Source organism: Numida meleagris, chromosome 3 (genome assembly GCF_002078875.1).
Source record: "Numida meleagris isolate 19003 breed g44 Domestic line chromosome 3, NumMel1.0, whole genome shotgun sequence".
Taxonomy (NCBI): Eukaryota; Metazoa; Chordata; class Aves; order Galliformes; family Numididae; genus Numida; species Numida meleagris.
Window position 1 is genome coordinate 41,429,716 of NC_034411.1, and position 24,019 is coordinate 41,453,734.

Here is a 24,019-nt window from a genome sequence, read left to right on the forward strand (position 1 = left end):
CCAAACAGCAACCACCCCCCCTGTGCCCAACAGTTAACCTCCTGATACTTCTGTCCTTGGGCTCCGCCCCACCCAAGGACCGCTAGGCCCTGCCGACCATCCACCCAGAACTACTCCATACACACACTCTGCAGTACTTCCTTGCTCGTACAGTCGCTCAAGTGATCCGTGGCCACCCTAATCCTGCAACAAGCACACATGCTCTACCAGTGTAGTAGAATTAAATAGTTTTGCATTTGGATATCAATTCTTTTCTTCCTTGAGAAAGGACCTTCACCATTCTTCCCTGTCTCTTATGCTTTCTTTAAATTTGTAGCAAGCTTGTATAAGGTGCTAAATACACTCTCACACTGTGGGTTAATGAAAACTGACTACTCCAAACATTCTTCAAACTTCAAGTGAATGGAAACACAAGTAAGTATGTGGTTATGGTGCAGGAAGCCTGTTTGGAAGCTATTTGTACAGGTAAATGATTTTTACTTTTGGCTGACCCTTGGACAGGAATGGAAAGGAAATACCAGTATCTACTGAATCAGTATTTTTATTACAAAAAAAAATTGGTCTTAATATAAAAAAAAGGAATTGACTTTGGCTGAAGTCTGTAGCAGATTGTATGTATGTATGCATTTGGGGAATTGCTGAGCACTTCCTAGACTGTTTTGCTTTCTGTCTTCATTATATTTCATTTACTGAAGAACATGTTCTTCCTCTATCACTGCATTCATATTTTCAACGTTTTTGTTATTGTTGCTAGTGTTATGGTGTCATTTATACATCACTTACTGTTCTTTTTTTTTTTTCTGTAAAGGAGAAAATGCTAGAAAAATGCAGTCATTATAGAACAGAAAAGCAGTTTGAATGGCATCACAAATGTAGTAGAATTAGAATGATGGCAGCCTACAGAAGGAGAATGTTTAATTTGGAGTTATTCCACTTTTTATGAATACCTAAATATCATCTGTTAAAACACATTTTTAAACTATTGAATTTAATAATAATTAAAAGAGTATTTCTGTTGGGAGAGAATTTTCTGAAATACAGGGTTGTGTTCCTAGCCCTTCTGCGTGTGTTTTGTGTAGCAGCTCTTTAGTCTGAAAGCAGTCTCTACTAAAGATCAGATTGAGTTCTTCCCTATCCTGACAACTACTTCAGTGTTTAGCTACATGTATGCTTCCATCTGCATCTGCTTGTCTTTACTTTTCTCTGAGCCAGTGAATCTTATTACATAATATGACTAATTCTGAAGAGTGCTGCATCCAGGACTAAGGAGTACATCTTGAAAGGTGGGAAGTAAGAGCGTTGTTGGCTGAGAAGTGTGATCGGCTAATCTCTCTTTTCAGTCAGCAGTTTGAATACGCACATGTGGTAGATGCTACTGAAGCTATAGAAATTCATAACATTTTTTTAAAGGAAATATATGAGCCGACGTGTTGATTTAGGAACAGTGTGGAAGAGCATAAGTTTCTAGAATTCCTGTCTTTCATGGGATTTATCTTTAAAAAAAAAAAAAGTTTTAACATCTATTTTACAAAGGAGTTGGGACTTAGAGACTTAGCCAAAAAGAAATGTGCTCCTCCTCAATTAAAATAAAACTGAGAATATGGAATTGAAAGTTAAATTTTATTGCGTAACTTTGGCAAAGTTTTGCAAGCCACTGAATTATGATGGAAGAATTTCAGCTTCGCTTACCATACTCTCTGTGATATGTTGTCTTCATTAAAACATTAAGCTATGTTTCTTCTTGGCTCAGAACCTGTTGGAAGACCTTGTGTCTGTGATTCAGAGTATTTATTCTCCTGACTCTTGCTGGTCTCGCCTTCATCTTCTCCTTGTACCTACTTCCATGAAAGAGAGGACAGTAGGTTTAAAGAGGAAAAGAAAACTGACAGTAAGGCAATTTAGAGTCAGAAGGAATAAAGGTGATGGAGAGTAATGGTAAGCATAGTCCTGTCTGCTGCCTGTCCTTTGCTGAAGGCTGTCTTTACTGTTAGCAGAACTGATGCAGACTTTACAACAAATTTCAGCTGAAGAATAATTAGGTTGTGAAGTAATTACTTGCAATGTGAGCATAAAAATGTCATAAATCCATTTGTCTGTCTCCTCACACATGCATCAAGTGTACAGAGTCTAGAGAATGTATGCTTCATGTCAAGCTCCTGAATTCTTGAGTTGTTTTGTTCTCCACCGTATTTTCCTAATTAATTTCTATTCTGTTTAAATTTTTCTATCTAACAAAGTTCTGAAGAGAATTAAGCAAAATGTCATTTGTCCTGTTCTTACCATCCCAGCAGTTCCAGAGGACATGGAAAAATGTACAATGATGAGAAATTAGATTTGAATCTTTAATGATACGAGCAGCTAAAACGTGTCATAGCATTATTAGGTATTGCAATACTATTGAAATATTTTAACAAAGAGTTCCCCAGGATGTCGGGGGCATTTGGTAAGGATGATCTCTCCCTGTTCTCATGAGTACCTTCTTTCCTCAGCTGTTTAGACACAGAGGAGCATGTTGTTCTGTAGACAGAAGTACAGCTTGTAATGCACCTTGCTCTTCTCTCCTGCAGCGTACTGTTTTCCTTCCTGCATTCATCCTGGAATTTGCACTTCTTACTTCAGCATAATTTTTTCTCATTTTCTTGAGACTTCTCATTAATTGTATTGGCATGACAGCTGTGGTCTTCACTGGCACTGTGGTGAAGTATGACCTGACTGCAGTCTTTACAGCTCATCTTTGCTGGAGTTAAAAGACCATGGCCAATGCTTCCTCTGTTCTTGGAAGGAAGTCCTGTATGAAGCCTGTACTGCAGGGTCAGGTAATACACAGAGTGACACAGCTTGTTATGAAGAAAAGATCACGATGCTGCTGAGATAATGCACAGGTGTGTGCATCTAATAAATATAATACCCACTGAGTCATAGTATTGTCAGAGCAAAGAATGGAGAGCCAGTTTGGAAGGAGGAGAATGAATAGATGCAGTCTTGCGGCCTATAACATAAAGGGAATTTGGGAGGGTACTGTGACAGTAAAACTTCTCTGAAAACTTATCTTTTTATGATTTGGCAATATTGTAATCTGCTTGTGGTATGAAGCAAATAACTAAGACTCTTTTCTTAGTATTTTTAAATCAGTAAAGAAGAATCAGTTGTATTGTTTCTGTATGGAAAACTTCATGGGCAAGAACCTGAGTTGTTCTGTATACAGACTATTTACTAACACATGGTCTTGTACTTTCCATCAGAGAAAATAACTTCATGCCTACAGACACAACATAATGTTTTATTTTGTATTATTATATCAATTTTATCTTGTTTGGGTTCGTCTTGCCTCTTTGTTCCTATGTGAACCGATCATGTTCCAAGTGGTGTAAGTCATAGTAGCTGTGGTGTGGCTACATGTTTTAAAACAAAAATCACTTCTTGTGTATTATTAACAATTAAATACTACTTCTGACTAGTTTCCCGAAACACATAAAAAGTAGAGAAGAGAGTCTTACTGTTTGAGGCAGAGTTTCCAATTAACAAGCATCCTTGCTCTATCCTTTTAGGAAGGGCACAATGATTTCAACGCGTTACTTGAGATTCTACTACTTTTCTCAGTTAGTATGGCAATATCTGTGTGGAATGCTACAAAGGATCCAGAGGTTAAAAATGGATACTTACTTTTCTGTCCATTTTAAGATAGCTGATTGAAGCTATTAGATAGTTTTAATTCTGTATCATGGACTGAATCCAGAATTTGTGAGGTATATAAACAGGATGCAATTAAGTAGACTTACAGTGAGCTCTCAGTGAATATGGTCTTGAATAGAATGTTTGACACTAAGGACTGTCAGATTTCATTGGTGTTGACTTGAATTAGAGAATCTTGGGAGTTGACTGTTGAGATTTGTTTTCTGAGTGAGACATTAAGTGTTTTTCTGGACCTGCCGCGGTCCATGAATCTTTTCATGAATTAGAAAGACTGTTAATTGAGTGCAAAAGTTTTTATGATGTATATCTTGTAGCAGTTTGCTGTCTGCAATGTCAAACTGAGTTGCCATCAGGCTGATTCATGGTTAAAAAATTGCATTACTCCCCACTCTCTACTCTAGTTATTATGAAGCATTCCAAACTTCACTGCAGGCTGAATCTTATAGTCCTCTTGTATTGAATTATAGTCCTCTTGTACTATAATTTAGTGCATCCATAATGTTTTACTTCTTTGAGGTGAAAATTATTTCATTGTTTTTTAGGCATATATATATGAGATGCATTCGAGTACCTTTTCATACAAACTGGGGAGACACACAGAATCTGTCATTAATGTGGCTTTTAGTCCCTTTTCGCCGCAGGTAAGTCTTTTTTTTCCTCTGTAATTAAAACATAATTAAAATGTTCACTCAAATCTTTACAAAAAGAAGTATGTATAGTTTAAAGAAGGTTTTAGTGTCTAGAGTTGCCTTATAAAAACTTTTTTTTTTTGCAGTACTCATTCAATAATTTCTTTAAGTAGAATCTTTTATTCTAAAAGATTATCTTAACACAAAAATAATTACTTTATTGTTCTTGATATTTTAAACCTTAGAGATTATTAAAGGATGTTTTTTTTTAAGACTCATCAAAATACTTTTTTTTAATTACATATATTGATTGGAGACTTAAGGCAGATCTTACCATTCCTCAGGGATAATCATACACAGCCTATGGTCCTTTCACATCAAAGGTTAAGTATACTTTTTCAAACTTTTTGTACTGGAGTACTCAGAAGTCCTGGCTATTTCTGTTCCTAGATCCTTACAGGTTTTCAGCAGCTTACCTCTTCCTCTTCTATCTCCCGCTGCTTCAGATTTAAAAAATAAAAAATCATGATTTCTTTTCTGAGGTTACTACGAGGATAAGCTCATAAAAGGATATTATATGATGTCATCCATTTAATGTCATAATTATGTGAAATGTGAAAAAGCTTAAGAAATAACCAAAGATTTTATTTATTTTATCTACTTCCTATCTTACATCTACTTTTTGTCCATTTATAATGTAGAAGCTTTATCTGCTGATGTACATATATGTATGTACATATATACATATACTGTGGATTACACAATCCTATAATACATACCCTCTCTCTCACAAATCAGAATTTCTATCTAGATACAGATTTATACTGGGAAGCTTTATAATTTTGTTTTTCAGTATTCTCATATTTCATTACATAAAATATTTCAATATTTCTCCTAACTTTAAAGGCAATACTTTAAACAATGATAATCAGATATATAAATGGATATATATATGTATTACCCTAGAGTACACAGTAGTTCCTCTTCACTACCTCCTCAACAAGAGTTGCTAGGATTCAAAAATAATTAAGGAATAAGTACAATTACTTTACATCAGAGTATTTTTTTACATTTCTCATACTTCCATATATAAAAGAATATGCTAGCATTTCTGTGATTTCAGATTTCTAGAAGTTTTGTTCCTTGTGCACATGTTGTTTGAGCTGAGAAAATGTATAATTACTATCCCGTGATGAGCACTATTTCTGTTCTTTGGATTCAGCACTATAATATATTCAGTAGAAGTATAGAGTTTATGAAAATTTGTATCCAGATTAAGACTGGTTTCAGAGTTTGTACTTCTCTGCAAAATATAAAAGATGGTATACACTGAAGAATAGAACTGACTTCCTGTAGTCTTGCAGCATCCTGATCTTAAGGTCCTGCTGTTGGAATGAATTTTTTTTTTTGTCAGAGTACAAACGATAAAGTCTAGAGGCTTAGTTGCAATACTATGACTCAAGACTTTAAAATAACCAAATTAAAATCAGTTGTTGATCAGAGGGGCAGAATCAGTAAAAGATAAAGTAAATTCTGGCTCTGGATCTAAGCTGGGCTGGTCTAACACAGTGTGCATTGGGACACTAAGCCTTTCATACTGAACTTTATAAGGCATCACACAGTCAGTTTAACATCACAACTAAGAAACCAGATCTGAAGTTCAAAGACCTGAAACCCTTTTCGTGTAGAACTCCTCCCTGAGAAGTGAGAACTGTAGATTTGAATGATATTACAAATTCCCCTGTAGTTTTGGTTCTAGGGAAAGATTTGGAAAATGATGTTATCAAGGACACGTCAACAAAAAGCAAGAAATGTGCAGAAATCGCACTTTTAGAAGATTACAACTGTAAAGTAGTTTCTGTTAACTAAGTCCTTCTCTATAAAGCAGTCTGTAATGCTTTCTAAGTAAGTTTTTTAGGAGGAGTTACAGAATCAAGAGAAAATAAATACACCTAGGCTTTCCAATACAAGCTAGCATGAAGCTACATTTGAAGGTGGTAGGAGAAGGCAGGAAAAGAAGCTAAGCATACCGATAAGAAGACTGTAGAGTGGAAAAAAGCAAGTCACAAATGAATCAGAGAATAATAATCCTGTGCCTTGAAAGAAAGACTTAGTATTAGGCAACCAGAGTCTCCAACACTGGATGATTTTTATACCTACTACTTGTTAGGAATTTAAAATTGACTTTTCTTTCAGCTGAAGTTTGGATGTATACAGTTAAGAACTAGACTGTGTTCTGAATAACCTCTACACAAAGCCACATTGCATTCAAAGGGAAACACTGGCAGGGAAAAGAGTAAGGGGTGAAAAAAGGGAAGTGGCTGATTGGTGAAATTTGAACATTATAGCTGAGCTTTCTGCATGGAAAGATCCAGCCAAGACTGAGGTGTATTGGCAGCAATCCAGTTACTTGCCCAGCACCTGTCCATGAGGCAGTTTGTTCCAATCATTATTGTTAAGTGTTATTACAGAAATAAAGGGAAAAAATCTTTTTCTTTTTTTTTTATTTAAATGACATCCTATGTCCTTTCATCATATGATGCTCTGGAGTGACTTATAAAATGTTTGCCATGAAGGCTGTTAAATGAGAATCAGATAGAAGCACTGGCTTTATCTTAGTGTTATTTTCATGCTGATTTCTTAGTTTTAGCCTCTCAGTGCCTCTCCCTGATTTCATTAATTGTTTGAAATTTATATAGGGAAATGTTAAGCTTACTATAAATATTAATTGAATTTAAATTTGTTTTAGAATGTACATTGAGATATTATAATTTTAAGCTATAATAACTATATTAACTACAATACAGTTTTGTGAATCTAAGTTAAAATAGAGGGGGAGTCTGCCAAATAGGAAAGCTATCAATCATCTCTTTATGAAATGGTATTGAAGCAGAATAAAAGCAAAGAAGACTATTGCTGTCTGCAAGTTTTTGGTGGCTTTTGTCTAGCTGACGGTTGGTTTCATCTTTGTACTCTCTGGGCATACACTGGCAGAGCCCTGTACAATTGCATGTTGTTTTGCTTAGTGTAATGAAACTCCAGGCTCTGAGCCAATATATTGTACACGCGCACACACAAAAATAACCTTTTGAGAAGAAAGATCCAAAAAACATAAACTATGTTTAGCATTGGCCTTACTTTGACTAGAAGTTTGGATTAGATGATTTACTAAGTTCCCAGGAAGCTACCTATCCAAAATACACAACTATTTAAATGAATGTACTATAAATTAATTTAGGATATTTGATGAAAAAATAATAATAAATTTGCATGTTATGAAATGTGGCAAATTTTTTGTTTTCCACCTTTGCCTGTAGTTTTAAAGAAAGTAAGTATATGACAGTTTGATATGATCACCCAACAGATAAACTATGAAATAGCTTCAGGAAAAAGACCCTTTCTTCCCCTAAACTAGACTATAAGGGAAAATGCCCTAAGCAACCCAGACTGAGTGACATATTGACCTTCCTTTTATTAGGTTGGATGGTATTATTTCCTGAAGTTCCTACAAATTGATGTGATGTTTCTTTGATACTGCATGTGCACCAGAAATCTCTTATCACTGAAGGCATGGCTTTTTAAAATTGTCTTTAGAAAACATTATCATGTTGGGTTTTTTTTCCACATAAGTTCAAATGCAGAGTAGAAGTTGCTGAACTGGAATGTGAATTGTCTAGGCCACAAACTGTTTTATCAGTAAAAAGCCAATATTGCATGTATGGAAGGCATTAATTCAAACTGTTAGTCTGTAGAATAATTTTTTTGCGTTAATTTATAAGTCTGATTTTTATGTCCAGTGAGTACAGCTATATTTCAAATAATATTAGATTCAGGTATATTGTTTTTATTGTGACAGGATTGTGTTAGAAACTAACTGTCAATAAGCATATTATTTGGCAGCTGGAGGATTTTAAATTAATAGCAAAGATCTGGAAGTTCCTTTCACAGCTAGGTTTACTTGGAAACCATTGAAAATTTCGTAGTTTTCGTAGTTTCCCCACCTGCTTGGAGGGAGACATATATAGTGTTCCTAGTAATGAGATTTGCTTGTGGATCTTGCAGACAGTAATGCAATTATTCACTAAAACCAGCACTTTATTCAGAATTGGCTACAGGTAGTTTTAGATGTGTCTGGAAAAATGAGCTATCTTTTACTAGCTACTAACAAAATATACTTTTCCTGGTGGTCACATCTGGAGATTTCACTTTAGAATATATTGTATAAAAATGCCATCCTTTTGTGATTTTAGTTCACCATTGATACTTCACTTAATCATAAATTTTTCCCCAGTGGAGGTCACTTCTGTAGTTATACGGAAAATTCTTTTTCTGACTTAAGTTTGCTTGAGTTTTGGCTTTACTATCAAATTAGACTTCTATCATCCCTACACAGGGCACATTTTTTCCAGTATGATATTCTGCCTTAGGACTCAGAACTATCTTGTCAGAGATTAATTCATGTGGATATAAAACCTATAACCAGCTTCACCTCTAATATGATTTAATTCAAGTCAGGAAGACTCTTTTACATGGTTCTTTTGACCCTGCTGTTTGGTCAAGTCAGTCTAATTAATTCCTTTCAATAGTCCACAAATACATCAAAATGGATGTAAATGAGATCTATTAGCTTTTGCTTTTATACTTTAATTTTCTGCCTGAGAGGAATAAACAGCCAGCTGACAGCTTTTCTATTCTTTCATTCCCAGAGATCAAATTCAGAGGCCAAAAATGCCAACAAATTCTTAAAAATTGCTTTAGTACTTTTCTGAAATTCATATCAAAGTTTTGAGTTCTGCTGGAAGACTAGGTTACATAGATTTAAAATTTTTTTTTAAGTTTTCTATAAACATTTGTCGAAAAACTATTTGGTAGAATGCTTTGTCTTCTGTATGGCCTTTGGACTGATGTTCATAGTCATGGAAGATGCAGAATAAGAAGACAAAAGTTAGCTTGTTTGGATGCTTAAATGGAAGCTGAAGTCACGTCAGAAAACTTCAGAGGGAGCACGGCTGGGAGTGTGAATCCTAATGAATAAGAAGGCAACATGATGGGGCAAAGAAAAATGGTCAGAACACGTGTTTTCAGAGCAGATAGCTCACTTGACTTAAAATGTGGCAACCCTGAAGCAGATAATGGACAGAGGACCCCTTGTATTATTGGAGTTAATAAAACCATGTAAATCTAGAAGGAGTAGAAATGGTTTCCAGAAGTCTGAGAAAGCTGGATACTGAGACTTAAGACGTAAGGGTGTTTGTGGAAAAGGTCACTTGGTAAAAAATCTGAAGACTAATTATTTTCTTTTGGATTTTAATTAACTCCAAATCAAATAGATTTTCTTGCAAGTAGGCTTCTATTAATCTCAAAAGAGGCACTTTCCTGGAATTTTAGGAAATTGAAAGATTGGCCCGAACTGAACCAACTATGACTATGCTATGCCTGTTATGGTTCATATACTTATAAAATCATATTCTCTAGATTCAATAATGTCTTGCTTGGAAATTAACAGATAATTAATGGAGAAAAAATGAGAATTTTTATTTTGACCAGAAGGATACTACAGATTTGTTTATTATTCTTGAATACACAAATTTCCAAGCCTAATTATTTCTTTGTTTTTTTGGAGATCTTCGAGCATCTCCTGTGCTGTACACAACTATCTTAAGCTATCTTGTTTATATACAACCTATCTTGCTATCTTCAAATTTGTACTCTTATGCTACTGCAAACGTTAAACACAAAATGTTTGCAGCTGCAGTTGTTTAAGCTAGTATGCTTTACTTCATACTTTTGATGAACTGGATCTGTACTTGCAGTGAGTCAACTTGACCTCATGTGTTTTAATATCAAGTTTCTAACTCTTTACTTAGTATTTCACAGACCTGTGCTTTCTACATACTGCTTTAAGATGCTGGGGAAGGAATTTCGGTTGTCTGTTTTCCTTACAAGCAGTAGTGTGCAGTATTGCAGGCTTTGTATGAGGGCTGTCTTTGCCAAGAACTGTACTATAGTTGGTGTCTGGTGAGAAGTCACTTCCTTTACCCTTGTCCAACCAAAGAAGACAGCCACACTAAAAAAAAGAAAAAAAGGCCTGATTTTGATCTCATTTATAACATACTTTCTGGGGTTGAGTATATTCTTCCCTTCTTTTCCTGCACCATTAGGCATACTTTTTAGAAAATTGTTAGCAGTCCTTGAGTGATGCAGATGTGCAGCTTAAATCTTTAGAAACAAGTATGAAGCTAGTTAATAATAATTCTTGAGAAACTCTTCAAATTTAACTAATTGCTTAACTAGTTAAGTTTGAAAAGTTACATGGATTTAGAAATTCAGCCAAAGGACAAAAAGTTTTTCTTTTATCCTAAATTTAATTGTATTCTAAGTGGCTCATGGGAAAGAAGGGTCTTCAGCTTTACCACCCTTGGGGGCTTCTCAAAGTAGGTCTGATTCCTTAGAGTGTCTAGTTTGAGTCTTACCTGTTTATACTGTTTACACCTACAGGTCTTGGCCTTTGCCTTTATAAGAACTGCTTTGATGGAAAAACTGAGTAGAGCTTCTAGTTGTACCACAGTCCTGCTACAGGGTTGCTTATGTGTGTAGAAAACCCATTAGAGTGTCACAGAAGGTAGTCCTACCAAGTTTATTCTATTCCCTGATAGTTCATAACTAGAGTTTCTAACTTTTCAAGTTCATATTATATATCATCACATACAATAGGAATAATGTTACTTTTGTTGTCTCTAATAAACAGTAATGCTGTGTGCCACTTAGTGTAATGTTATTTAGCAGAAAAGTTCATTTATACCTAAGAAATTATTTGTAAGCAATACAACAAGAAGGATGGTAGAATTTAAAAAAAAAAAAAAAAAGAAAAGGAAGAGAAAGCCTTCTGTGAGCTAGCAAGGACAATACATTTCAGTTTAATCACGGGATACTCAAGTCATTCTAAGTATGTTGCCAGCAAACCACAGCTGTACACCACATGATTTTAGATAAATATGATTGCACTGGTAAGCTTCTCCATTCACAGTACATTTGTTATATAACTTTTATGGTAGTTCTTACAAATGTAGATACCCTATTGAGTGGCATTAATAGCCTGAATGATACTTAGGGGTGGTACCAAGCAATTGGTTACTCAGCTGTCTTGAGTTCTGTTTACCAAGAAGCTAGACAGGGAGGGCTGAGGTCAGTTGTGGACTGGAAGGAGATAGGATTGGCTGGGAGCAGGAAGGAAAGTCACTGACTGTAGTCATAGGGATAATCTGGAGAAAAGAGCTTCTTGCAGATCAACAGATAGAAAATGAGGGTAAAGGGGGAATGCTGGAGACTAACAATAAGAACTGGAGGCAAAGGAGCTACGTATGATATTGGAGAGATGAAGAGAGAGCCTAGAGGGAGGGAGTGAAAGCCCTGCAGAGAGAGGTAAGAGAAAATAGCTGCAAGGATAAGAATAATGAACATTTAGTTATGCCTTTCTGAAAAAGATAGCGACAATGAGATGTCTCATGCCTGATTTCAGAGATGCTGAGAACTCGCAGTTGATCTTAACAGTTCTGAAAACTAGTGTGCTCAATGCCTCAGAAAAACTACCCTTCAAAGGACTTGAAGCAGAACTGCCAGATAAAATAAACATCTCTTGCTCTTCTCACACACTACGTAACTGTCTTGCAGGAGCCAATAATATAATACTGAGGGGGATAAGCAAATGAGCATCTGCTTTTCATGCTCCATAAAGGAGCATGTAGAAAAATATATTGTGAGGTGGAAATCTTGTGCTTCAAATACAGTCTCCTCCTCTGTCCTGAGAAACTAAAATGAGGAAGCTTTGGCAAAAAGAAAAAAGGAAAGACCAAACATTAGTAGTTTGTTCAACTATGTTTCTTATGGAATAATTGAAGTAGGAATTAGGATTTAATTATCTTATATAGCCCTTCTATCTTTCAAATATCTTATTTCTTTTTCTTGCTATCTCATAAAGGTAGTCCGTATCGCATGTTTTTCTTAACAAAGAGCATTCAGAAAATGCAATCCAACACTTGCTGATACTAGAAACTATTCTGTGGGAGGTTTCAATTCTACAGTTCCGGGCTTCCATGTCGAACAGGTGCAAAGTGTCTTCCTGCACCTTGATTAAAATCCAAACGTTTGTATTCCAAGAAGATTCTCCTTTCCTACACAGTCTTCAAAAAAGTTATGGCCAAATCTATTGGCAATCATGATATAAATGTATAGACAATGTATAGGATAGCAGAATTCAGCCATTAAAAATGCAATTAGATGAATGCAAGGAAAATGAAGAATGGAATAATCTGCATTCCAAATGAGCTTTTGGAAAAAGGAACACTAAATCTTAGCTAACGTATTAAATATGAAAAGAAAAACAGGCACAACTTCTGTCTCAAATTAAAATAGCAACATAAAATGATTCCAGCTGTCCAGTGAAGTATGATATAGCCACACCAAACATTTTGGCCCAGCTTCTGGCTGTGTCTCAACTGTGTACAGCACAACTAGGGAAGGAGGGAAGCAGAAATTCTTTAAAGTTGCCTTTTGTACTTATTTTCTTACAAACTTTCTGTTCTTTATACAAAGAACTGAAGGCTTAGAACTGCTGGGTTCTTACTCCCTAGCAAGCTTTCCCTGTGAACTGATTTGGCAAATGGGAGGCTTCTGTTTTGTTTTCTTCCTTTCTGGCCTGCAGGATATTTAGGCAGGAAAGAGTAGATCCTGATAAAGGATCATATAACTCTTTCTTTTATTCCATAGAAATAATCAGCAGATGGAACCACTGTTGTTCCTAGCTGCTGGATTTCTAAAGAATGGTATTTGAGACGTCTAGCAACTACAGTAACTCATTTATTAAAATAATGGTATTGTAATTTGAGGAGATTGGTTTATCAATGTTTTTTTCCTAATTTTGTTATGTGTCTACTTTGTCTGATGTATCTTGCTAGCTGAGACATCCTGTGACATCATTTTTTTTACAGAACTGCAGCAGTAACCCATCCAGGGAGCTGCTTAATTATGAAAGAACCTTTCTTTAAGCAAATAGATCATTTTCCTACTGCCATACTATGCCATACTATACCATACTACAAGCGCATGTCTGGGACTTGCTCCAACATTTATGTCCTTCATTTCTGCTCTCCTTCTATGAACATCTGGAGAGAGTCACATTGATTTCTGCTATTGTCTTTGTCAGGATTACCTGACCAAGTAGCAACCTATACTGTGCTGGAAGTGGTGAGAGAGTGAAATAAAAAAGTGATGTGATATAACTTCTATTTATAAAAGAGTGAAAACAAAATATGTATTTATGATTTTTTTTCTAAGGCTGATCAATTTCAATTTAGAGAATGTTTTATTGTCCATCATTTATCTTATTTTAATGTTCTCATTTTATCCTATCAAATACTGTAATCAAGTATGAAACATCTCTGCTTATATAATGCCTAACATGGAATAGCTTAAGATACGGATGCAGGAGTATGTTGCTGGCTCACACTGAGCTTCTCATCAGTCAGTACCCCCAAGTACTTCTCCCCAAGGCTGCTTTCAATAAATTCTCTGCCACCCTCTATTTGTGTTCGGGATTGCTGTTACTCAAGAGCAAGACCTTGAGCTTGGCCTTGTTGAACTTCGTGAGGTTCACATAGGCCCACCTCTCAAGCCTTACAAGGTCCCTCTAGATAGCATCTCTTTCCTTCAGCATATTGAGTGCACCAAACAGCTTAGTGTCACCGGCAGACTTGACTCAATCCTACTGTTCATGTCATCAACTAAGATCTTTTCTGATGCATGTCCCAGTAGACATGCTTGAGGGATGCTACTTGCCATTGATCTTAACATGGGTATCAATCTGAGATATTATATGAGATGTCTAAAAAACTCATAGAATCATGGAATGGTTTGGGTTGGAAGGGCCCTTTAAGATCATCTAGTTCCAACCCCCTGCTATAGGCAGGGACACCTTCCTATAGACAAGGTTGCTCAAAGCTCCATCCAGCCTGTCCTTGAACGCTTCCAGGGAGGGGACATCCACAGCCTCTCTGGGCAATCTGTTCCAATGTTTCATCAGTCACAGGGAAATTCCACAGCTTGCAGAAGGTGGGTGAGGAATGGTTGTTCATGTTCTAATACTAAATTAGTATGCATCAAATGACAATAACCTGTCATAGGTTAAAAATAAATGAACCTGATTTTCCTTAATGTGTGGTTAAGTTTTGGAATATCTTGACGTGGGATGCAAAAATGCTAAAAGTTTATATTATTTTGAAGGAAGATTGGACACATCTGTGGGTGAGAAATCTGTTAAAGGTAAATTAAAATACATTATATTTAATGCCAGATGTGCCTGGCTTTCAAGTTCTACAAGCAGAATGTTAGGGACAGTATACTTAGTCTATTCTTATATCTTGCTATTCTTAAAAGTTCATTCTTACTTACATTCTTATTTCCTGGGCATCCGCTTTGGACCACTATAAGAGGGAGGATACTGGGGTGATCTGGTTTGTCCCTGTGTAGTTTTTCCCATAATTCATATGCAGTGAAAATCTGTGATCTTTCTGATGATTTGAAATGACGAAAGAGGTAGAATTTCCATAAATGGAAAAAACAGGATGAAGGACTTCACATATTTTCTCCAGTCCAAAGACAGAGTGACCTCTCTATTACGGCTTACTAATTCTGTTTTTTTTGTTTTTTTTTTTTTTTTTTTACAGTTACACATTATTCAGATCACCAGCAAAATATTTATTTAAAGTTGTATCAGATCTTCAGTTATGTCACAAAGAAAGCAACTGAAGTATCATATTTGTGGCTATGATCTCATCAAATGATTTCTATACCATACATTTAGCCAAGACACATAGTTGATATCATTATTCTAGTTACTGAGCTTTTTTATACAGAAATGCCATGGTCTGCTTTTTGCTTTCTCCGTTCTTCCATCCTCCCTATCCTCTGTATTAATAAGACTCTGCTCCACTCTTCCAAAAATATTAACTCCTCATTAGTTTCCGCTGTTAACTTTTTTCACCATCTGTTGGAGAAAAGGTTCAATAATTTTGTTATGATGCTAGTACAAACAGGGCCATTTAATTTCAAAGTTTGTCTTATTTATTTTACAGTGGTGAATTTTTTCTCCTTTTTTTCCCCTCAATCTGAAAATATGGATTTTAACTGTGAGTAATATGTACATAATCTAACTAACCTAACTATTCTACATAAGAACAGGTGTTATTGCTGTGATACAGTAATACCGTTAATTTTGCACCTCAGGCTTTTCCCTTTCATTTTTTTTTAGAGCTCAGGTTGATTTGATTGCCATCCCATTATAGATGTTGCTGGTGAAATGCTATCAGTAACAGCAGAAATAGGAAATTCAGGGAATTAGGAGCTCTAGACATTACCATTTTGATCACTCTGTTTTACAACTTTTTTGCTGGGACTAGCTGTCCTACTAGTAACAACAGAAACCACAGACAATTGAAATACTATCACTGTTTTAAGAGTTTTTATAGTTTCCCAGGCAAACTGTGGAGAAAAAAAGAAACAACTAAAATTCAGTGATTCCTGTGATCTTAAAGTTTGATTTGAAAACTGTCGCTTCACAGAGTAGAAGTTTGAATTATTGCTTTATTCTCTTTTTTGGAAGCAGAAATTGTGGCGTCTTTTTTTTTTTTTTTTAGCTTGTTGTAATTATGTGGTATGCTTTTAATGACTCAGAAACTCCCTTTTGATAAGATTTCAGTCTGCAGTTTATCACACTGACAGAAAATTACTCCGTGAATGTTTCATGCAACAGTTTTGGAGAAAAATCACTAGATTTCATCATTTAAAAAGTAGGCTGTCATCACCACAACCAGATAATCTATACAATTTATCTTTAGAATCTACTAACATTTATATTCAAAAGACATATATACATACGAAAGCTTCTTATCTTTGCTTAGAAAAAATCCTAGAACTATGTGTTGAGGATGGTGAGTTCACGATGCCTGTGGTAATTACTAAAGAAAAACCAAGAAAATATTTCTGCTGTTTCAATTCACTTCACATAAATACCTCTGTCATTTTCTGAAAAAAAAGTCATTAATTATTTGGTGTTACCCAAATGCTTTATAGGTGTCCTCTCAATGCACCATAAAACTAAAAGATCGTATTTTCTTACACAGGCGTCCTTTGCTTCAGTTGCTTAAATAGCCCCACAGTATTCAGATTATCAAATATGTAGAGACTATGGGAAAAAGCAAGGATAGCTAAATCCAGGAATCGTTCCAAGATTATCCGATTTTGTTCTGTATCCATATGTGTCTGAATGGTTGCATAGATTTATCATGTATGTGCAGCATTTCCATCTAGGTACTTTTATAATATGTTTAATAATAATGAAAGTAGCACTTTTCTCTTAAACTATGAAAGCAGTGATATTCTACATGTAAATAAACTGTTAGTGCCAGAACATCTTCTAGAAAGTTCACTTGGCTACTTTACTTCTACAGAACTTTAGCCGTGATTAGAGTTTGATTCGTACACTAAAAATGTCATATTCTCTACATTCAAATGTGTTATTATAATGAGATATAAATTATTGAAAAAAAAACCTATGGTTATTTTTCCGTACATCTTTTAGTAACACAGTTGTTAATAATTTACTAGAATAGTATAAATCTGATTTCTTACTATTATGCTGAGATGACTTACAAACAAAGGCTTTGTAACAATGCTATTTTTAGTTTATTTAAAAAATAATAGAGTAATCATGGTGTATGTACTGCAGTTTAGAAGTTTTGAAACCCAACTTTTCCACATCACTATACTCTCCTGGCTCTGCAAGGTATGGCATGCTTCAGGCAATGAAAAATTATGTATAGAACGGATATTTTTATTACGGGCAAAGGATATTTTTATTACAGTGCGGATACTGATAGTATGTAGACAGCTTGAGCCCATTAGCCTTTACGAGCTATGTGTCAGTAGTCACCCTGCAGTGTCTGTGTAGAATTCCATATTGCTCCTGTTAGCTTATTAGCTTATTGCTTGCATAAAGATAACTCTGTTCTTGTATTTCACTGAAATTAATTAGCTCTCCAAAGCCTAGTCTCTGCAAAGTGCAGTGCAAAGACATCTGACTGGCCCTGCACTTGGAGGGCTAGCTCTTGTCTATGGGAGATTATTCGTGCAAGCCTTGTGCATTTACATTCTCTCTCCTTAACCGTTTCATGAACTCTCCTCGCCTACCTACTTGCCAAACAAAATACTTAGCCTACTGCATTTTGTGCAGTCTATTCTAAACCTTTCCAGGTGCCAGTTAAAGTTTCTACTTTGCCTGTTTCCATCCCAAAATCACCAGTTGATCTTCACTGGCTTAGAACAGCTGACTGAAATGTAAAATGCACTCATGGAGAATGAAATTCTGTTTGTTATACCTAAAATTTTAGAGTTGGAATATGATGATGATGATGAGTGTAATACAGGAACTTTTGTACAAGTGAATAATCAGAGGTTAGTTACCTGATTTGAATGTGGATGAAATACTGGGGGTGAGAAGACTGCAGCAGTGAAAAGCATAACCTCATTTGAATTATCATAGTTTATCTAATTTTCCTAAGTTTTTAAAAAAATGTATTATGTTAAATATAGGAAAATATATAATAATAAAAATGAAAATAGAAATTGTAGCTATATAATTCTAAGAGAAGTCATAAAGTGAGGTTACATTTTTTTGAGAGTACGGCAGAAGTGTTAATTTTTCGTGTACATATACTTGATTTAGAATTTCATAAAAGTAACTGATATAGAACCAGCAGATGAATCTTGAGAACATCCAAGAGATTGTACTGTAAACCAAATGTCACACTGTGTCTGACAAAATTGTGTTGTATCTACAGAGCATAACATTTTATTCTCTAATTCTATCTAGGTGTTTTTTTTCCATTTTATTTTTAGGGCTGATTTGCTATGAAGCATGAATTAACGCCCTATTTGATACAAAATAAATAAATGCATTTTTTGTTTTTGCTTAAGAAGCAGTCTGAATGCCTAGAAGAATATGTTAGTGAAAATAATGGATGCTTATAAATGCATGCCCTTTATTACTGTCAGGTAATAATAATAACAAAATTCGTCGTTTGGGAAAATGTCTGTTAGGACTCACCAGTAAAAAAATATTAAATGAGGGACTCCTTAGCTGTGTTTCCTTACAAAATTTTTAAGGATTTCCAGAATTCCTTCTCTTACTTGCAGAATACTGTATTTTTAGTATGAGCTATGGGCACAGATTACTGTTTGTTTTTCTTGTAAACTATTCATGATCTAAATGTTTTGAATAGATTCCAGCTAGCATTTGAAATGTTGGCTTCTGCTATATAATACAACATTTGAAGTTCTACCATCGATAATGTATCTATACAGTTATATTATGCTGTTTACTGAGTGGAGTGGCTTTTTGCTTCTAAGTGCGGTCTTTTTCCAAATTTCAAGTTTACTTTATGTTTGGAGTTTGGAACAAATTCTGTCTATGAATGACTCAACTTCAAAACGTTTTGTTTGCGCTGCAGAATATGATACGCTCTCCACTGGGAAGTTGCTAGTCTGGCAGGGTTAGCTGGTTTTCCCACTGTCTTACCAAGTGTTATGCAAGCATTGCTATCCCATGACTTGAGCAGCTCTTGTTACTTTTACTTTAGATATTGAAACAGAATGTTTAAAAGCATCTTGCAAATAATAAGGACCTTCAGGAAAGTTAGATGCATTATTTCAAGATTCCTGTAAGTGATACAAAGGTCTGTATGGAACAAATATGATTCCACTTTCCTTAAGCGTGAGTTATATGCCTTTACTGCTTTTAAACAGAATATCCTTTTCTCCTGAAAATCTTTGAGTATGCAGTATGCCATTTAAAACCATGGTTTGGCTTTTGAATTTGCTATGATCTGCAAAATATTTTCCTGAGGAAAAGGTGGATTATGCAGCGATAAAATGAACTTTAATTCTGTGGGTAAATAGGGATGGGGAGGAATAATGCAGAAACAAAATATGTTCTCAGTCCCAGGCCATGTTGTCCAGGCACATATAGGCATTATAAATCTGTCAGCCATAGAAGAGCAGTACTATCCAGAGGAAAATTAAACCTTAAAAAAAAGAGAAGGAAAAAAAAAAAAGCAATACTAAAGTCACAAAACTCATTGTTTTTTATGTCATATGGAATAATGAGAATGTGCATTAACAAATTTCAGGTATGTGTATGTTAGTGGCAAGAATGCTTTAGGATAGTTTATTTTAAAAGGCAAATCTCTATTAATCTTTCATGAAAAATTCTGATGATTATGTAACTAATGGAGATTGACCAATGCAATTCAGCAAAATGAGCTATATTAGCTCTTGTTTGCATCCAAGGAGAGCTAATATAACCACATGGACTAGGATTAACCTTCCTTCTTGCTTCAAAAAGAAAATGCAAACTGAACAGACCATGAGAGTCTGGAGGAAAAGAGGTTGGTCTCTGCTTCCCTGGGATTAAGTAAAAGAGAACAAGTCTTAATCCAGTTGTTACATTACATAACGGAAAATTGTAAAGAGGCAAGAGATATTTTCTTTTTTCCATTAAGCATTTTTGTAAATAAACTACATGACATCAGGTCTGGAATCCAATTGAGTGACACCGCTACAGCTGGGCAGCCAGTCACATAGTGCTTATGGCTGACGCACAAAACTGTTGTAGCTTTTAAGCCCCCACTTCTGTAAGCATTTCCTGTTCCACTGAGTTATTTCTAGAGTTTTAATGTGAACTGATTCCAAAGAAGTGGTGCCAAAAAGTAGAGTGTAAAAAGTAGTATTGAAAATCACTTTAGGTTACTAGAATATTAGATGGCAAAGTGCCTTTCAATGTATCTATATACTTATTTTCTGACATTATTTCATTTATTAAGTTTTGTTTCTTTTGTGCTGATTGGGCACAAAATAAGGCCTCACCATTCAAAGTGAGAACATGAGAACAAAGAAGAGGGTCCATCAGAATTCTATTCAAGACCTAGAATGAAGGGCTTCCTAAGAGCTCAACTTAATCAGAATTAAGTTACAGATCATTAGTGGACAATATTCAAACCATATCCACTGTGAAATCTCTACTTTCATTTTAATTTCCACTATGTTTCTAGGTTACAGATTTCATGCTTTAAAAATTGGAATGACTTAAAAGTCAAAATTAATACTGCAACACTTAAAACTAAGAGAACATCAAAGTGACTGGAATTTATACAGTAGATGGTAAGGACAGTATTTGGCAGCAAATGGAATTTTGGATTGTAGAGAGAAGGTTGTACAGTATTAATGACATGTTCACAAGACAATAGTGGCATTTTATTAATATTGGAATTAATAAAATTGGAATTAATCTGGAAATCTAAATAGATTGCAACAACATGTAACCCATATGAATGTATCAGAGGCTTTTGTACTTTTCCAGGACTTCACACACAAGAGTGTGTTAAGTGTCTGGTACAGACATTGGCTGTATGGACTAAATAGTAGAGACTTGAAACACTCGAGTGATTTAGGCTTAAAAGAACTTATGAGTCCAGTTTAAAGATGGGATTGGAACCTACTCAAGGCACTTATTCAACTATCATTTATTCATTTACATTGTTTGTTAATTGTTTGAATATTTAGTCCTTTAGCTTGACTCATGGAGCTGTTTTTGTTGAATGAGTTGCATGCCGCATGCAAACCCACAATGGGTGGTCATAGTAAGCTGGCAGTTAGGGAGGATCCATCAATAACAAATAGCTCTTATGTAGCATGTACCATGGGTGGTCCAAGATTTTGATGGGAGGGACAGTTTCAGGAAGATGCTGTGGCCAGAATGGGACTGGTCCTCTCTTTTTGAAGATGTATTCTCATAGTCTACTAAGCATGACTAACATTGAGACAGCTGTTCCACTGGGAAGGAAAGAGATGTAGTAGAAAAAGAGGATTCTACATATAATGCTTCCATAGAAAATCATCATATAGCTCACATCTTGTTTTGAAGTGTACTTTGATTAGCTGGCTTTTTATATTATATAAGTGGGAAAAAAAAAAGAGTTTACAACTCTAAATTTATAAGTACAGAAGCAGGTACTGTTACTGGATTGTGGTGAGGTAGTGAAATATTAGAATATTTGGTTACACTTTCTGCAATGTCTTTAAAAGCAGATAAATCTTTGTATTAATTATTATAGTCACTTTTTTGTGGAAGAAAATGTGTTTCTTCACAATGCTGTATACAGTTGCACCCTTGAGCTGCTCTCTTGCCAAGCCTCAGAATTTTTCCAGACCTTGAGGTTGAAGGAAATTTGTGTGCCAAACTGCTGTAGGGAGACTGTGATTTGAGTTATATTTGCTTACTATGAGAGTGAATCACTTGGATTACCTTGTTATTAGAGCAGAGTTTCTTTTTGATGCTGGTTGTTTAAGAATGATACTGCTTCCATTCATAGTACATCTCAATTTGTATAAAATATCAGTGGTGATATTGCTAATGGTTTCAGTACCTTCCATGACTCCTCAGTGTCAGTATATTTGTCCATTCACAGTGGTTTGTATTAACGTATTTATGTTGGAGATAGTAAACTGTGGAATTTTGCTATGACAAATCAGTAGACAAGTAGCCTTTTTTTTCTTCCCAGAAGACTGACTAATGTATCTTTAGTCCACATTAAATGCAGTCTCATGTCTTTTAATAAAATGTCAATCCTACAGTAGAAAAAAACGTTGCCATAAACAGCTGTTAGGGTTGAATAATACTGTTGTTTTTGTGAATGTTTTCATTTGACCATGTCAGTTGTTTACTAATCTCTGAAATTTTTGCTCTTTGGACCAATTATTAACATATGTTTTTCTACTTGGCTGTTCAGAAAAAGCTGCTTAGATATTTTTGACTAAACATCGAGCAAAATGACTTGTTCACACATTTTTTTTTGTGTTTGCTTTTTTTCTGTCTTGAAAATGTGGAATTCTTCAGCAGCTTGAAATAGATGCTAAAATCATAGCAAGGATATGGTTGGCACTTTTCATTGGTTTATGCCAAGTCTTTATATTCCACTCCATCGTGATGCATATGTACAAGAAATCTGACATAACTCTGTATGCTGCTTTACTGGTTTTGGGGAAAAAAAAGAATTACAGAGAAAGAAGCAAAAGCTCCGCTGAATTAGAGTTAGTTAATTCTGGCATTCAAAGTGGTTAGTTAGGAATGAGCTGCTGGTAACTTTCTGGTAGCTAATGTAAACGTACAAGGCAGTGTATTTATTGAAAACTGTAGTATCTATTCATTTGTTATTCACCTAGTTCCCTGATAATATGGGAATGGAAACAGACTAGTGAAGTATTTATTTTAATTGTGAATTGGAAGAGTGGGTTGTTTTATGGTTTTTTTTTTTTTTTTTGCTGTTTACAAATTCATAGCTAATTAGGCTATGATGCTAATACGTTATTCCAAGACCAAAACATGTAACTGATGTTGGCAATGCAACTTTGACAGTGTGTTTGAACTTACTGCATGCTTGCCTTGCTTGATGAAGAATCCAGAAATTTGGCTCTTGGTTTTGTTTGATTCTGAAATTCATTATGTGAATCTTAAACTGTCAGTTTACTGTCACAGCATATTGATTTCACAATTGGATTTTGTGGTTTCACATGTTAGTTTTTATAAGAGTAAGCTTTCCTTTTTGATTTTTTGAATTCACATTTTTGTTGTTTGTTACATGAGTAAGACTCTTACATATGTATGAATATGTACATATGTGTGTTCTCATATGTACACATACTTGTAGAGATTATCTGAAAATCTAGAATTTACCACCTCATTTGGAAGAAAGCTTCAAGCCTAAATAATATTGCTAAACTACAGATGTTCAGGCATGTTCATAGTTCTTCCATGGCATTTGAATGTTTCTGTTCTGCAAAAATGTGTGTCAGACTGAAAATGGTAATATTAGAGAATGCAGTCTTGCAAACTAACATTCTTTGTATGAGACATTCTACTAGTATAGCGGAAACAAAGCTGTAATGTAGCTTATTAATGATCCAGTCTCAGGTTCTGAGAATATTGGCCTTATCTCTGGTAAAATCAGCTTTATAGATTTAGGTATTTTAGTAAAGTTTTTTTTTTTTTTAGAATGTGTAGTTTTGTACCTTTAAACATTTGTGGCTGCTATCACAGCCTAATTACATTGTGATGCTATAATGCTGTCACTGTCATTGAGATAGGCTTGTCATTGAAGACATTTATTCATTCATACTGTTTAAGAAATGCGGGCAATTTTTTTTAATGTTAATTTTTTTTTTGCAAAATATGTATTTTTTTCTGATGAGTAATGGCAGATAAATCCTTCATGGCTTTGCAGAAAATGAAAGCAAATTCAAGTTCTATTTGTGCTTTTATGTGTATTTAAACATTTCTAGATGAGAAGCTAACTTAGGCAGCAATCTTTTCCTGTCAAACAGCTGGAAAAATATTTTTACACAGCTAGATCCCCCGTATGATCTGATACCATGCTGAGGAAGACAGGCTGAGGATAATTAAATCTTGCAGAGGTCTTGGCAGCACTTTCTGATTTCCATGCGACCATATCCAAGCTGCTTCACTGTCATTTCAAATAGTCTCTGATTGGTTGGTGGCTCTGCTGGACAGTGCATAGCCTTGAATTGAACAG

The 24,019-nt window shown here is 35.1% G+C and overlaps 1 protein-coding gene across 6 annotated transcripts in view; it reads left to right on the top strand.

The window, feature by feature from the left end:
* Nucleotides 1–24,019, top strand: part of WDR27 (WD repeat domain 27) — a 141,904-nt gene that overhangs the window by 62,243 nt on the left and 55,642 nt on the right. For 5 of the 6 annotated variants that reach the window (XM_021392925.1, XM_021392924.1, XM_021392920.1 and 2 more), the window contains exon 23: nucleotides 4,236–4,334. In XM_021392925.1, the coding sequence (XP_021248600.1) occupies nucleotides 4,236–4,334 (99 nt within the window). Of the gene's footprint in view, nucleotides 1–4,235; nucleotides 4,335–24,019 lie in introns of those variants that run through there. The other variant, XR_002437456.1, reaches the window with a different exon arrangement.